Source organism: Cherax quadricarinatus, chromosome 42, assembly GCF_038502225.1.
Source record: "Cherax quadricarinatus isolate ZL_2023a chromosome 42, ASM3850222v1, whole genome shotgun sequence".
NCBI classification, from domain to species: domain Eukaryota; kingdom Metazoa; phylum Arthropoda; class Malacostraca; order Decapoda; family Parastacidae; genus Cherax; species Cherax quadricarinatus.
Genome location: NC_091333.1, coordinates 10198095 through 10215594, shown reverse-complemented (window position 1 = coordinate 10215594; position 17500 = coordinate 10198095). Strand labels below are relative to the sequence as shown.

The following is a 17500-nucleotide window of genomic DNA, read 5'->3' as shown; positions in this document are numbered from 1 at the left end:
TCAAATGAAGTTTGAGAGCTGGGATGTTGAATTCATGCATTGGTTCTTAATAATCTCAGTGATGTACATCCTGTGTAGAAACCAGGTTCTAAGGACAATTGTTTTCTGAATGAAATCAATACACTCGTCAAAATATCTGGCGTGAAACTAATATTTTGGCTTTTATAAATGTATCCTTGACTTGTTTCATGACAGACGAGTAAAAGGAGTCGACAACAGCGTCTGTAAAATACTTCATGCATGGAAGTTCATGGTTAGGCTTCAGTACCGTCAAATGTCTAATGATATCTACGTCTTCAGCTCTGAAAAAATCTGATTGTAATTTGATTAGTAATCCCTCATAGTCGTGAGGTAGTTTTAATTTTGTTATTGTTTAAGCTCATGTGGAATAACATTTTGAGATACCAATATAAACATAGTCGGTACCGATATTTTGGCACACCCCTATACATATAAAACACACATTCTCCTGTTCCCTCTAATTTCATCTCATTTTCTTATTTTTCCCCCTTTTGCATTTTATTTTTGCTCTATCCCTTTCGCTTTCCTACCATCCTTCCTCCCTCTGTCTACGTCTCCTCCACTCTCCCCTTCACGGGTCAACTCCTGACCATTAATGACCTACCAGATGTTAGGGATTACAATAATTGGCCTTAACTACCACCTGGGAGAACCACTGACCTTTAACTACTGCAAGGGGAACAGAAATACCGCCACATTGTTTGAGTATATCAAGAAACATGCTGCAGAATGGAGTATACTCTCGTATCAAGAGGAATAGTGCTACAAGCAGCATATTTCTTGTGATAATTGGCGGCGTTAAGAAGACAGGTGCAAAAGTCAAAGGTTAATTAATGTACGGTGCATGAGCGGTAACGTCAGGAGGGAAAGAAAGGTAGCGAGGGGAGAGACAATCATGGAGGGAGGAGAGAGAGCAAAGGTAGACAATAACTGAAAGAGTGGAGGGAAGAGAGAAAGAAAAAGGAGATACACATTCGTCCAAAAATTAAAGTTTAGTACATACAGGCAGGATTAGAGAGAGAAAAACTGAGAGAGAGAGAGAGAGAGAGAGAGAGAGAGAGAGAGATACTAACACAGCTTCATCTTGAGAATTATCTATAACCTCGACTTTCTGTAAATATCTTACATAGAACGTCAATTCACTAAGAGTATCGAAACTTGATGTAACTTCGACTGTTTATAAGTATCGTAACTTGAATCTCCAGTTCATAAAAGTGTCGAACATAGGTCCTCGCGCCTTTATTTTTATCGATATTAGTTTCCTTTTGTTTGTCTTGGACCCTCAACATTTTCTGAAGGTTCAAAATATGTTTCACCTCCTCTCGATAACTTCACTTCTGTGAGTCAGTCGTCTATGTTCAGTGTACTGCCCTCACGTCTGAACATAAGAACATAAGAAAGAAGGAACACTGCAACAGGCCTACTGACCCATGCGGGTAGGAGACTTGGACCTGCCTCACATGGGCCAGTATGCCTTCTGCAGTGTTCCTTCGTTCTTCTGTTCTTATGTCCTCCTCCCCGGATTAGACCAATGAATCCCCCCCCCCGGATTAGCCCATGACCCACCCAGTCTGATCATCTCCACTCAAGGATGGAGCACTGCACCAGACCCAGCAGCACAAGCTAGTCAGGCCCAACTCTCACCCATCCACACCCACTCATGTATTTATCTAACCTATTTTTAAAACTACACAACGTTTTAGCTTGAATAACTGTACTCGGGAGTTTGTTCCACTCATCCACAACTCTATTACCAAACCAGTGCTTTCCTATATCCTTCCTGAATCTGAATTTTTCCAACTTGAAACCATTGCTGCGAGTCCTGTCTTGGCCGGAAATTTTCAGCACGCTATTTACATCCCCTTTATTTATTCCTGTTTTCCATTTATACACCTCGATCATATCCCCCCTAATTCTACGCCTTTCGAGAGAGTGCAGATTCAAGGCCCTCAGTCTATCCTCATAGGGAAGATTTCTGATACATGGGATCATCTTTGTCATCCTCCTCTGTACGTTTTCCAGAGCATTTATATCCATTCTGTAATACGGTGACCAGAACTGAGCAGCATAGTCTAAATGAGGCCTAACCAAGGATATATAGAGTTGAAGAACAACCTGAGGACTTCTATTATTTATACTTCTAGATATGAAGCCAAGAATTCTGTTAGCTTTATTGCGAACACTAATGCACTGTTGTCTTAGTTTTAGATTACTGCTAACCAGAACTCCTAAATCCTTTTCGCAATCAGTAGTATTAAGATCTACATTATTTAGTTTATATGTGGCATGGTCTGTTGACGCTCCTCTCCCTCACTAAAATTCTTGGTGTGATTCACAGGAAAGCTACACAAATAACCCGCACATAAAAGAGAGAAGCTTACGACGACGTTTCGGTCCGACTTGGACCGAAACGTCGTCGTAAGCTTCTCTCTTTTATGTGCGGGTTATTTGTGTATCGTTCCAGTCACGGTATTGTGCCTTTTTTTGTTATTCACAGGAAAGCTCTTAGTCTTGCCTTGTTGCCTTGACATCATAATAATAAATCTTTAACCTCCTGCCTTAACTTCTAATATATCTCGTCTACCTATACTTCCTAAGTTCACAGTCTTTACAAATGATTCAGTATATTGCTTTAAAGACAACGAACTTTAACGCATAGGACAAATTAGCAGAACCGTCAACATTATAATTGACGAACACAGGCGATCCATAAAATAGAAAGGCGGCCCTACCATCTTCTATGTTAAAATTTTTAATTGCATCATGGACAAGGGACATGTATACTTATTGAAACAATAAAACCTGATATTGTTACGGCATTGGCAATGAAACCACTTGTTCTGAGGTCACCTGTAGAATACTCTACTTCTCACATGGCTTCGTCTGCTTGAAGAGGAAGCCTGATCTCAGGTCGAGTTGTGAAGGCCACAGGTATCGTCCATAGCTGTAGTTTATTAAAGTGCTAAACAGATTAAGAATTCTCTTTTCCAGTGGGTGTCCGGTGGGTCCAGGTAAACTCCAGGGTGTCCAGTGGGTCCAAGTAAACCCAGGGGCTCGAACTTTTAGGAAATGGGGTTGGCAGGCATACAGTAACATCTAGACTAGGCCGAACTCTTATGACGGTGCCCTAAACCTCTGAACCAACGATTCCGAATATAAGATTAAATAGATGAATATATCAGAAGCTAATTCAACACCGGGAGCAATAAAAAGGCATTTAGAAACAATTTCATATTTCAAACTCTTCATGCTCACCTATCTGTTATCCATGGAAAGAATCCTGGACACCAAATTTACAATTTAAGCCAACTGACTGATATTCCACTACCTACAAGAGTAACCTCCTGGTATTTTGAACAACTTTCCAGTACCTGCAGAAGAAAGAACTTCCTGGAGTTATGAATGACATTCCACTATTTGCAGAGGGAAGATACTGCTGGATGCTGCTTGACATTCAAGTACCCGCCGAATGATGAACCTACTGGAATTCTGAATGACATTCCAGGACCTGTGAAAGGAAGAATCTGCGTTCCAGCGCCTGTAGGAAAAATCCACTAGAATTTTTAACGACATTTCAGCACCTGGTGAAGGAGGAACCTCCTGAAATTGTATGACTTTCCAGTACCTACAAAAGGAAGAACTTCCTGGAATCAAACCACCTAGACTCCCAAAAATTGCACAACCCAGGGCAACATGGTTTCAGAGCAGGTCGCTCCTGCCTTTCGCAACTGCTTGACCACTATGATATGGTCCTAGATGCACTGGAAAACAAACAGAATGCGGATGTAGAATACACAGACTTTGCAAAAGCCTTTGACAAGTGCGACCATGGTGTAATAGCACACAAAATGCGTGCTAAAGGGATAACCGGCAAAGTAGGCAGATGGATCTTCAACTTTCTAACCAATCGCACACAAAGAGTAGTGGTAAACAGAGTTAAATCAGATGCTGCCATAGTGAAGAGCTCTGTCCCACAAGGCACAGTACTCGCACCTATCCTGGTCCTTATTCTCATATCAGACATAGACAGAGATGTAAACCACAGCACTGTATCATCTTTTGCAGACGATACTAGGATCTGCATGAGTGTGTCATCCATTGAGGACACGGTAAAGCTCCAGGAAGATATAAACCAAGTTTTCCAATGGGCAACATAGAACAATATGATGTTCAATGAAGACAAATTCTAACTACTCCGTTATGGAAAACTGGAGGAAATAATAACTAGAACTGAGTATACTACAAATTCCAATCACACAATAGAGAGGAAAAGAAATGTGAAGGACCTGGGTGTGGTAATGTCCGAAAACCTCACCTTCAAGGACCACAACAATGCCACTATCACATCTGCAAGGAAACTGATAGGATGGATAATGAGAACATTCAAGACAAGAGATGCTAAGCCAATGATGATCCTTTTAAATCACTTATTCTTTCTAGGCTGGAATATTGCTGTACATTAACATCCCCATTCAAGGCAGGTGAAATTGCAGAGGTAGAGAATGTACAGAGAACCTTTACTGCACGTATAAGTTCCATCAAACACCTTAACTACTGAGCGCCTGGAAGCACTTGACTTGTACTCACTAGAGCGCAGGCGAGAGAGAGATATCGTAATCTACACCTGGAAGATTCTGGAGGGACTGGCCCCTAATATGTACACAGCAATCACTCCATACGAAAGCAAAAGACTTGGCAGGCGATGCAACATACCCCCAGTGAAAAGTAGGGGCGTCACTGGTACACTAAGAGAAAACACAATAAGTGTCCGGGGCCCAAGACTGTTCAACAGCCTCCCACCAGCAATAAGGGGCATTACGGGAAGACCCCTGGTTGTCTTCAAGAGGGAGCTGGACAGATACCTAAAGACGGTGCCGGATCAGCCGGCCTGTGGTTCGTACGTTGGATTACGTGCGGCCAGCAGTAACAGCCTCGTTGATCAGGCCCTGATCCACCGGGAGGCCTGGTCGTGGACCGGGCCGCGGGGACGTTGATCCCCGGAATGCCCTCCAGGTAGACTCCAGGTAGGTGCTGCGGCATCTTCCACGCATGTTTACCTATTTAAAATAATAAACACCAATCCTCTGGTGACTTGTAGTGCATTCGTCTGGAAGGAGGACAGATGTCTTTGTCAAATGACGATCCGTTTAAGAGATTAAGCATCAGCTGTGAACAATGACACACATGCACAAGCCATTATGTGAACATTTTACTCCAAGTAGAACTTGTAAAATGCTTCTAATATGAAAGATTATTCTCTATATTTGTGCTTTTTATAATACCTGTCGTCATTACGTTCTTCACGCAAATATCCGCTGGCTTACTGGAGCAAGGTATTTACGCCCCACTTACAAAAACGGAGAATTTGTACCTAGTAGTGTCCTAAGAATTTGTCTGCAAATTTTTAAGAAGTTGGTGGATTTCCTGATTGTTTTGTGGTGAGTGAAGGGATGACATAAACACGGAAGTGTGTGTGATGGCTGGCCTGGTGTGAGCCGTTAGGGGACAACATGCCTTAGGAACTAGCGTGACTAGTAGAATTTAGTAGCGGAGAGTAGTGAAGGGAGACGGAGGAAAGGAAGAAGCAGTGGTGGTGGTGTGAGGCCGTGGGCACTATACCATCTGCCCCTGTTCCTCCAACCCTCCCTTCCTCTCTTATGATGTTCTTTCCACCCCACAAGTCCACTTGTTGGGGCGAGGGGATAAGAGTACTCCTTTTTCTTGAGCATTACCCATGACAGGATCAGCGGGTTTTCCTACTCGTGCAGCCCAGGCCAGGCTTCTCTGTTGACTGCCTGGTCAGCCAGGCTGTTTCAGTTAGCGACCCACAGGCCCACAGAGCTATCACAGGCTGGCTGATCCGGCACTTGTAGAAGGAAGCTATCCTGCTGGTGATATACTGAAGTGTCTTGCCCACTGATGCTGACACAGTTCTCTAATTTTCTCATGACAACTTCCCTTCTTCCACATATACGTAGCGGGGTATCTTTCTGTCCTCTGTGCCAGAGAGGAAAATGCAAGAGCATAGTGACATTCTCAATAGTTTAGATGTTTTATCTCTTATCCTCGTGTGATATACAACCTCCGTACATTTTCCGTCCTTTCTATCTCTCCTGCCCCCATCTTTCTCTCTCTCTCTCTCTCCCTCCCTCCCTACCTTTCATCCCTTCGCCTGTCACAACCCCTTCCCTTTCTTTCAACCCTCCACTTGTCACACCCCCATTCCTCCCACCCTTCTTCTCTACCCCTTCCACAGTGCATCCTGCGCACATTTCTCTTTTGTCTTCTCCCACTCACTTTGTACCTATTAAATTAATCTCTCTCACCTTTAGCTTCCTCATTTCTCCATCTCATGTGCCTTTCCCTATCCCCTCCACTCTCCCATCTCTTACTTCCCTGTATTATCGTCCAACAGAGTCGGAATTTATATACAATAGCTAACGCACTCGAATCCCTAATTCTTGCAATTCACAACTGAACAGAACAGGCCAAAGTAGTTCATTTAGTTTGAAATAAGTAGTCTGTGTACAAATACTAAGTGAATACGTATTGTATTGTTAGTCCCAGGAACCATCGCTCCAGCTGCCCACTCTCAAACCAGACCTAAATTACATGGAAAATACTACAAGAATATGAAACAAAGCAACAATGATTATTTTGTTTAAATATAGCTTACCTTTCTCGGTTTTATAGCATATATGTACGTATCTTGTGACATTTTCATTAAGGTCAAAACACTTCATTTAAGTACACTTAGAATGGATCACGGCACTGAAAGATTCAGTGGACTGCTGATTCATCTTATGTAACTATGTTTACTGTTCAAGCTTGCATTCATTTTTGTCTCAAAACATAGCTTTTAAAGGAACAAATTGCAAGAAAGCGTTTTTAGTTGTACATCGATCTTCTGTTTTCTTTTAGTCAGAGATCAGCACTTCGTAGATACGAGACTGATGCTGTTTTCTTAGTCACGTCCGTGATCCTTAATTAAGCGTGGATTTTTCTTGAACGTACACTATTTCACGTCGTTGTACTTAAAACTTGTGGTATTTCGAGTGAATGTACAGTAAACACACTGCTTTACGTGGTTGTGCCTTCTAACGTACACTGCTTCGTTGACTGTACACACACCGATGTGATGAAATAACGTCCAGCGGGACAGTTGAAAGAGACAGGGGAGAGAGTTGGTTAGGAACGGTTGAGGGTGCGAGAAAAGGCTGAGATTATATGAGGAAAAGTTAGGGGTACTAGGTAAGATTAGGGTGTGAGGAAAGAATGTGGCATACGAGGGAATAATGAGCACAAGTTGTAAATCGTAAGGGCCGACGCCTTGAGAAGATTAATTAGTGATTTAGAGATCTGACAGTGTAGAATGATGGCAGTTGCTTCTGAAGTGGGAGAACAGATGATTGTAGGTAGATAGGAGAACAGAAGGGAGCCTAAAGGGACTCGAACGCTGACCGTAAGAAGCGGGCATGTACGCTCACCCCTGCGTCTGGTGACCCACTAACCACGGGCATCGCCATCACCTCTACCCCAGCACCACTACAATAACCACCGCATCCCCATCCACCCAGCCTCCACCACTACCCCCAACACCACATCCCCCAACACCTAAGCCAGAGGTGGTCGCTCGAGCCATGCTGACTCGCTCACTGGCTGTTTGGGCCACTGTGGTGTGTGTCGGCCATGACGCAGGAGCAACACTGGATACCATAAAACTGTGTGTTAAAACTGAGTGATATAGCATATTTGCATATAAAACAAAATAATATTTAACTTATTTTTTTTACAGTTCCTTACCAATTTCGTTTAAGGTTTTACTTGTATCATTAAGCCAAAAAATTATGAATAAACAGCAACTTATTTTCTTCTGAGACTAATACCACAACGCTGGTGTTGGGTGGCAGGTGATGCCACGTGACACTTACCGCAAGGCAGACCATTACTACAGGCAACGTTTCGACTTCATAATTGTCTACCCAGAGCGAAATGTTACCTGCAATAAATGTTTGATTCTCACCAAGTATCCGCCACACCTTGACTCACGTTTAGAATAACATTCTATCCAGATTTGACCACAGATTTCCAAGCCTAAATCACAATGCTTAATTTTATTGTGTTATACTAGGTAAAAAAAATACATAACATATATTTGATGCATCCATAATGTCCGTGTGACCTCAAGAATACTGTAAAAAAATTTTTTTATACTATATACACATTACCCAAATACAGAGTTCCTCGCTGAAGTTTAGCCTAGCCGTCAAGGATGACGTTCACGGTGTTTACACATTCTAGTCCACAATTTTACAGGCTTTCAAAACTCGTTGATCATTCTACCATAAACGCAGAGGAGAGAGATGATCTTCAAGGTTCCTGTTGTTGTTTTTAGTTTACGAGAGGAAAGGTATTCAAGGATTTTCGTGGTTGGCGTCTTTTGCGAATTATTATTATTATTATTATCACATTAGCTAACAAAAGGTCTAGTTCACGTTTAAAGATACGAGTTTCTAACTAATTTTGTGACGTCAAATTCAAATCTCAACTTAGTTTTACTACAACACTGTCAGTTTCTTTGACATAGAGCCTCACGGTGAATGATTTCACCAAAGATCTCAGGGGAAACCTGACGTCAGGTGGACTACTGCCGGATCAGGGGAAACCTGACGTCAGGTGGACTACTGCTGGATCAGGGGAAAACCTGACGTCAGGTGGACTACTGCTGGATCAGGGGAAACCTGACGTCAGGTGGACTACTGCCGGATCAGGGGAAACCTGACGTCAGGTGGACTACTGCCGGATCAGGGGAAACCTGACGTCAGGTGGACTACCGCTGGATCAGGGGAAAACCTGACGTCAGGTGGACTACTGCTGGATCAGGGGAAAACCTGACGTCAGGTGGACTACTGCTGGATCAGGGGAAAACCTGACGTCAGGTGGACTACTGCTGGATCAGGGGAAACCTGACGTCAGGTGGACTACTGCCGGATCAGGGGAAACCTGACGTCAGGTGGACTACCGCTGGATCAGGGGAAAACCTGACGTCAGGTGGACTACTGCCGGATCAGGGGAAACCTGACGTCAGGTGGACTACTGCTGGATCAGGGAAAAACCTGACGTCAGGTGGACTACTGCTGGATCAGGGGAAAACCTGACGTCAGGTGGACTACTGCTGGATCAGGGGAAAACCTGACGTCAGGTGGACTACTGCTGGATCAGGGGAAACCTGACGTCAGGTGGACTACTGCTGGATCAGGGGAAACCTGACGTCAGGTGGACTACTGCTGGATCAGGGGAAACCTGACGTCAGGTGGACTACTGCTGGATCAGGGAAAAACCTGACGTCAGGTGGACTACTGCTGGACGCATATATCTGACCGAGTCGACGTTAAGTAAGATTAGTTCACATATATCATTTAGTTGAGTCTTATAGAGCCAAAATACTGATCACAAGACTTCTAAAACAACTTATGTGATAAAGAACCAGATAAAGAGATGTATATACATAAATAGTGATATATACAGGTTTAAAATAAATTTGGTTTCTGAAGTGGATAAAAAAATCAGTTTTATTTGGGTAGTGTTATTATTTCGGGAGAAGGCTCGATCCTCCGTCCGCCTAAGTCAATGGTAGTTTGTTATATCTTGAAATTAATGCAAGTGGAATCCTTTCATGTTGGGTGCCTTGATCCTGGTGAGGAGCTCTTGATCCAGGTAATTGGGGCTACCCTCCCTTTTTATGGATCAGATATGGTTAACTACCATTTCCCGGGTTCTGCATGGCCCCTTCGGGCTTAGAGCATTTGTATGAATAAAAATTATAATAACTGAAAGCTGTCTCATTAAAAACTTATCATTATCGATTGTTCATACACGAGGCCCTGTGTGTGTGTGTGTGTGTGTGTGTGTGTGTGTGTGTGTATGTGTGTGTGTATGTGTGTGTGTGTATGTGTGTGTGTGTGTGTGTGTGTGTGTGTGTGTGTTTACCTGGAGACCTGGAGAGAGTTTCGGGGGTCAACGCCCCCGCGGCCCGGTCTGTGACCAGGCCTCCTGGTGGATCAGCGCCTGATCAACCAGGCTGTTGCTGCTGGCTGCACGCAAACCAACGTACGAGCCACAGCCCGGCTGATCAGGAACTGTCTTTAGGTGCTTGTCCAGTGCCAGCTTGAAGACTGCCAGGGGTCTGTTGGTAATCCCCCTTATGTGTGCTGGGAGGCAGTTGAACAGTCTCGGGCCCCTGACACTTATTGTATGGTCTCTTAACGTGCTAGTGACACCCCTGCTTTTCATTGGGGGGATGGTGCATCGTCTGCCAAGTCTTTTGCTTTCGTAGTGAGTGATTTTCGTGTGCAAGTTTGGTACTAGTCCCTCTAGGATTTTCCAGGTGTATATAATCATGTATCTCTCCCTCCTGCGTTCCAGGGAATACAGGTTTAGAAACCTCAAGCGCTCCCAGTAATTGAGGTGTTTTATCTCCGTTATGCGCGCCGTGAAAGTTCTCTGTACATTTTCTAGGTCGGCAATTTCACCTGCCTTGAAAGGTGCTGTTAGAGTGCAGCAATATTCCAGCCTAGATAGAACAAGTGACCTGAAGAGTGTCATCATGGGCTTGGCCTCCCTAGTTTTGAAGGTTCTCATTATCCATCCTGTCATTTTTCTAGCAGATGCGATTGATACAATGTTATGGTCCTTGAAGGTGAGATCCTCCGACATAATCACTCCTAGGTCTTTGACGTTGGTGTTTCGCTCTATTTTGTGGCCAGAATTTGTTTTGTACTCTGATGAAGATTTAATTTCCTCATGTTTACCATATCTGAGTAATTGAAATTTCTCATCGTTGAACTTCATATTGTTTTCTGCAGCCCACTGAAAGATTTGGTTGATGTCCGCCTGGAGCCTTGCAGTGTCTGCAATGGAAGACACTGTCATGCAGATTCGGGTGTCATCTGCAAAGGAAGACACGGTGCTGTGGCTGACATCCTTGTCTATGTCGGATATGAGGATGAGGAACAAGATGGGAGCTAGTACTGTGCCTTGTGGGACAGAGCTTTTCACCGTAGCTGCCTCGGACTTTACTCTGTTGACGACTACTCTCTGTGTTCTGTTAGTGAGGAAATTATAGATCCATCGACCGACTTTTCCTGTTATTCCTTTAGCGCGCATTTTGTGCGCTATTACGCCATGGTCACACTTGTCGAAGGCTTTTGCAAAGTCTGTATATATTACATCTGCATTCTTTTTGTCTTCTAGTGCATTTAGGACCTTGTCGTAGTGATCCAGTAGTTGAGACAGACAGGAGCGACCTGTTCTAAACCCATGTTGCCCTGGGTTGTGTAACTGATGGGTTTCTAGATGGGTGGTGATCTTGCTTCTTAGGACCCTTTCAAAGATTTTTATGATATGGGATGTTAGTGCTATTGGTCTGTAGTTCTTTGCTGTTGCTTTACTGCCCCCTTTGTGGAGTGGGGCTATGTCTGTTGTTTTTAGTAACTGAGGGACGACCCCCGTGTCCATGCTCCCTCTCCATAGGATGGAAAAGGCTCGTGATAGGGGCTTCTTGCAGTTCTTGATGAACACAGAGTTCCATGAGTCTGGCCCTGGGGCAGAGTGCATGGGCATGTCATTTATCGCCTGTTCGAAGTCATTTGGCGTCAGGATAACATCGGATAGGCTTGTGTTAGTCAAATTTTGTGGCTCTCTCATAAAAAATTCATTTTGGTCTTCGACTCTCAGTCTGGTTAGCGGCTTGCTAAAAACTGAGTCATATTGGGACTTGAGTAGCTCACTCATTTCCTTGCTGTCATCTGTGTAGGACCCATCTTGTTTAAGTAGGGGCCCAATACTGGACGTTGTTCTCGATTTTGATTTGGCATAGGAGAAGAAATACTTTGGGTTTCTTTCGATTTCATTTATGGCTTTTAGTTCTTCCCGCGATTCCTGACTCCTAAAGGATTCTTTTAGCTTAAGTTCGATGCTTGCTATTTCTCTGACCAGTGTCTCCCTGCGCATTTCAGATATATTGACCTCTTTTAGCCGCTCTGTTATTCTTTTCCGTCGCCTGTAAAGGGAGCGCCTGTCTCTTTCTATTTTACATCTACTCCTCCTTTTTCTTAGAGGAATAAGCCTTGTGCATACATCGAGTGCCACCGAGTTAATCTGTTCTAGGCATAAGTTTGGGTCTGTGTTGCTTAGTATATCTTCCCAGCTTATATCGGTTAGGACTTGGTTTACTTGGTCCCACTTTATGTTTTTGTTATTGAAGTTGAATTTGGTGAATGCTCCCTCATGACTAGTCTCATTTTGTCGGTCTGGGGCTCCATGCATACATGTCTGAACCTCAATTATGTTGTGATCTGAGTATATTGTTTTTGATATGGTGACATTTCTTATCAGATCATCATTGTTAGTGAAGATGAGGTCTAGTGTATTCTCCAGTCTTGTAGGCTCTATTATTTGCTGGTTTAAATTGAATTTTGTGCAGAGATTTAAAAGCTCGTGTGAGTGTGAGTTTTCATCAGAGCTGCCTCCTGGTGTTATTTCTGCAACAATATTATTTGCTATATTCCTCCATTTTAGGTGCCTTAAGTTGAAATCCCCCAGGAGCAAGATGTTGGGTGCAGGAGCTGGAAGATTTTCCAGACAGTGGTCAATTTTTAACAGCTGTTCCTGGAATTGCTGGGATGTTGCATCCGGAGGCTTGTAGACTACCACAATGACTAGGTTTTGGTTCTCGACCTTTACTGCTAAAACTTCCACTACGTCATTTGAGGCATTAAGCAGTTCTGTGCAAACAAGTGACTCTGCAATGTACAGGCCAACCCCCCCCTTTTGCCTGTTCACTCTGTCACATCTGTATAGGTTGTAACCTGGGATCCATACTTCGTTGTCCAAGTGATCCTTTATGTGGGTCTCAGTGAAAGCCGCGAACATTGCCTTTGCCTCTGCAAGCAGTCCACGGATGAAAGGTATTTTGTTGTTTGTAGCTGGCTTTAGACCCTGTATATTTGCAAAGAAGAATGTTATCGGACTGGTGGTATTGTTGGTACTGGGGGGGGATTTTTTTTCCGGCATTAGTATCTGTATCTGTTGGTTTGGAGTGGAGGCCATCGACTGTGGTTCCACTCCAGGAATGACTGGATTTGGTGTACGATTTCTGCCATTTCCTGCCAGTTTTTTTTCCTTCCTGGCACTAAAAAACCTCTCCCTCTTGAGTGGCTGTGGCTACCCAGGTTTTCCCCTGGCCTGGATGTTTTGTATCTTTTTGTCCCCTTTAGATGGTATGCCTGGCAATTTAAGTTATAGCACAGTCTTTCCTGTACTGAAGAGGTACACATTTCAGGGTGAAAAAGCTTACAGGAAGGGAGTTTGCATTTTCCTGTTTTCATATGGGCATGGCATTTTCTAGGGTGGTCATAGTTGCATGTCCCATCTGTTTTTCCAGATTTCCCATGCCAGCAGATACCAAGTGCATAGTATGTGCACAGGCTTGGTTTCCGCTTGCCTTGGGTTTCTGTGACTGTATTCCCTGTTGGTGCATGTTTCCCTGTCTTACTTCTATCCTCCCTAGCACCAACAATGGAGCTCCCACCAGTTGTTTTTGGTAATTTATCCTCACTATTGCTATTGGAGTCCTCTTGTTTGCTATTTCCTGCGGTATTTCTAGTTTGCAATATTGGTTTTATCTTATCTTTGACTACACTTGTTTCCCTACTATGGCTCCTGTCCCCTATGAGGTCATTTATATGTATTCCTTCCTGCGTATAATTCCCGACTCCCTGGACAATATCTCCAGCTTCACCATTTCTGTCTCCCAGGACAGTATCTCCAGCTTCACCATTTCTGTCTCCCAGGACAGCACCTCCAGCTTCACCATTACTGTCTCCCAGGACAGTATCTCCAGCTTCACCATTTCTGTCTCCCAGGACAGCACCTCCAGCTTCACCATTTCTGTCTCCCAGGACAGTATCTCCAGCTTCACCATTTCTGTGTGTGTGTATATGTGTGTGTGTGTGTATGTGTGTGTATGTGTGTGTGTGTATGTGTGTGTGTATATGTGTGTGTGTGTGTGTGTGTGTGTGTATGTGTGGTGTGTATATGTGTATGTGTGTGTGTGTGTGTGTGTGTGTGTGTGTGTGTGTGTATGTGTGTGTATGTGTATGTGTGTGTGTGTGTGTGTGTGTGTGTGTGTATGTGTGTGTGTGTGTGTGTGTGTGTGTGTGTGTGTGTGTGTGTGTGTGTGTGTGTGTGTGTGTGTGTGTGTGTGTGTGTAAGAAGCTTTTATACAACGTATTGCAAAATAGTCAGGTCAGGAAATGTTAAATTTCATAAATAAAAACAAAGAAAATTTATGATTCAAATTATACACAAAGAGGTCTTGAAGCTCTGAATTTTAAAGAGATCTATGAAAGGCAGCTACAAGCCATGACTTACCTGGTGGGGGAAGAGCTCCACGTAGATGCCATCAGGGATACTGACGGAGGAGATGAGGGGACTGGTGTGGGTGGCTGGGCGTGGCCGACAGCGGCGACGGGGAAATGTATTGTAACAGACGTTGGCGTCCGATGAGCAGCTGGCTACGTCCTCGACACCAGCGTCCACACTGTCCACACCCAGCAGGCTTCTGGACTTCCTCAGTCCCTCGTTGGGTTGTGTTTCAACACAGTTAGCACTCGCTCCTCTTGCCTCACACTCTCTCTGGAGGTTTCCCGTCTGTATCACTTTTGATTTATCATCTTTTCGGCCGTTCTGATTCTTCTCATCGTTAAGTAGCTTTTCTTGAAGGAGCTCCTTCGCTAAACGATACCCCAAGGCGTCCCTGAAGTCTAAGGCGTACATCAGACTGTCGTTTTCTTGACTAAAATCGTAGGGCTCGTATTCAGAAGTCTTTCCTGGAAGAGTTTTGGCACCTGTGTCTTTCCATGCACAATTTTTAGATTTATTTGGCTTTACATCATGTAAGTTAAGCGTTTTGTTGCGCTGTTTCGGTATTTTGTAGTGCATTTCTGTCTCTTCGTTTCCTTTCGGTGTTTTCTTTTCTCTCCTCACCGTTTCTTTAAGCATTTTCAGCGCTGTGAGATGAAGTTTTGGCGTTTCTCTGTGTTTTTGTGTTGCATCTGACAGGCTGGATAAGCCGCAGTTTTGACTCAGTGTTACAGGCAGAATATTTTTCTTACCGTTGTGTTGTGTAGCTATTTTTTTTAGTTTCTTTGGAGTATCGTAATGTTGCATCACTTGTACGATGCCACCATTCTCAACTTCGTCTACTTCCTCTTCTGGAAGAAGGCTGTAATAGAAGGTGCTGTTACTTTTCTCGTTGACTGGTTTATTTCCTCGAGGAGTCGCATAATGGCAGTAGTTATTTAACGTGGGGTGGAAGTGACTGCTGATTATTGTGCCGAACAAGTATTTAGTAGGAGAACGGCACTTTGGTCTGCTTGAGCTTGTGCTTTTAGGATCTACTTGGTTGGCGGAATGTTCCGAGACGATGGGATCTGCACTACCAGAACTGACTTTGGAATCCGGTACTTGTTTTTTTACAAAACTGACGGGCTTGGGACTTGCATAAATTATCAACTCAGGCTTTACAGCGCTTTCGGGATCGACACTACACGCGAAGAGATTGTTGTTGTCTGTATGAAGCGCGGAGTCCTTGCCTCCACTTGTGAGAGGTCTGTTGTTTTGGGGAAAAGCGTAGTGCTGATGCTTGCTCTTATCATGCGCTTGCTGGATTCGCTGACATTCATGGTTGCATTCTTCACTTCCCACGGCGTTACAGTTATCCTGGTGAACTAGATCATTTTCTTTCGTGACATTTTGTGAGTGTGTGTTATTGTTGTCCTTTGAGTTCTGATGAGGATGGTCTTCCAACGTCTCCTGCCCATCTTTCTTCTCCAACAATTTGTGATGAATCTTTCCAGATTTCTCTTGGTTTTCATTTTCAAACTGTTCGTAGTGATCTGCTTTCTGTAAATGTTGGTTCTCTAAATGGTCTTGAGTTGCCTTCTTTAACTGATCTTGATGTTTACACTGTAAATACTCGCCGGTTGACTTCTCTAGCTGCGCTTGTTGATGTTTGCTTTCTAAAGGCTTCTGTTGATGATTTTGCTCCAAAAACTCTTCAACGGGCTGAAGAGTGTGGCACACGAGTTTTCTGCCATCGTAAAACGAGGGACTAGGGAATGTTCCCGTCACGAAGCCTCGATGGAGGAAGGAGTCATTGGGCTCGCAAAAGGCGTCTGGGTGAGACCTCTCACTCACCGAAGAGGAGATGAAGGAGGCAGTGGAAGAAGAGGAGGAGGCTGAGGAGGAGTTCTCGCTTGGGATCTGCAGGTCACTCTTTGACTCGAAGCTTTCCAAATTATCTTCTAGCGCAGCAGCCGAGAGGATGGGCATGTCACTGCTGAATGAGCTTCGAATAGTGAACTTGAGCATAGCTTCACTGCTCAACTTCTCACCGCATCTCCAACCTAAACATAGTTCCACTTCTTGCCTTGGATGACCCACACGGGTTTAGCGCTTTATATAAATGTAATTCATAATTTACAGATGACCTTATCATCAATCAAAACGTCGTCTGAATTCCATTTGGAATTTGTGGGTTAGATTTGAATTGTTTCTGCCATGGAAGTATGACTTATTTTTCAACTTCACCATGGTTCCAGTGCTGAATTCTTCACCGTGATTACAGCCTGACACTGTTATTAAGACGGTTCTTCATAACCATTCGTTGATTTCGTTGATGTCTGACTTTTTTGGGTTATCCTAGGTTCTCTACACATATGCTGCTATGTATGATAATTCTATGTAACTGTATTGTGTATACCTGAATAAATTTACTTACTTACTTACTTACTTCTATCTTAACATATGGATAATGAAAACAGTTTAGTTATCCGTCAATCTCGGACGCCAGTATCAAAGAAAACTGAACTATTAATTCTTGTATACCTCATATATTTTTATTCCGGTTCATTTTGTAAGTTAACCTTTTTTTTTTTTTTTACAATTGTTATATATAGCAACTTATTTGTGAATTATTCTAGGAATAACCCGTTTAAGTCAAACACTCTGCCTAACTTTTTCTGGCTTATCCTACATAATTTACACATGTTATTATCACTAACAACACTGCCACTAGCCAAGGATTCGAACCCATGTTGTTTTGGCCCGCCTCATGCTGAGCGAAAACCACATGACGCTCTAACCCACAGGACCACCAAATCTTACAAGAACAAAGTACCCATCAGAGCCAGAAGTGTTATCTTGATCCGAGGACACACGGTGGTGTGGGTGCCTCTGAGATAATTTCATTCTGGTCCCCGTTTGGTGTACTAGCCTCAACGAGCAGTATTTTATATTATTGTGGGTTTTATATTATTGTGGGTTAGAGCATTATGTGGTTTTCGCTCACCATGAGGCGGACCAAAACAACATGGGTTCGAATCCTTGGCTAGTGTTGTTATTGATCAATACCACT

The 17500-nt window shown here is 43.6% G+C and overlaps 1 protein-coding gene across 6 annotated transcripts in view; it reads right to left on the bottom strand.

The window, feature by feature from the left end:
• The window catches only part of LOC128695634 (uncharacterized), a 556361-nt gene that overhangs the window by 332624 nt on the left and 206237 nt on the right, over nt 1–17500 (bottom strand). Inside the window, exon 1 of one of the 6 annotated variants that reach the window (XM_053786369.2) lies at nt 14455–16328. The exons of the other annotated variants lie outside the window; for them this stretch is intronic. Within the exon in view, the coding sequence (XP_053642344.2) occupies nt 14455–15252 (798 nt within the window). The 5' untranslated portion in view covers nt 15253–16328. Of the gene's footprint in view, nt 1–14454; nt 16329–17500 lie in introns of those variants that run through there. 6 annotated transcript variants of the gene reach the window in all.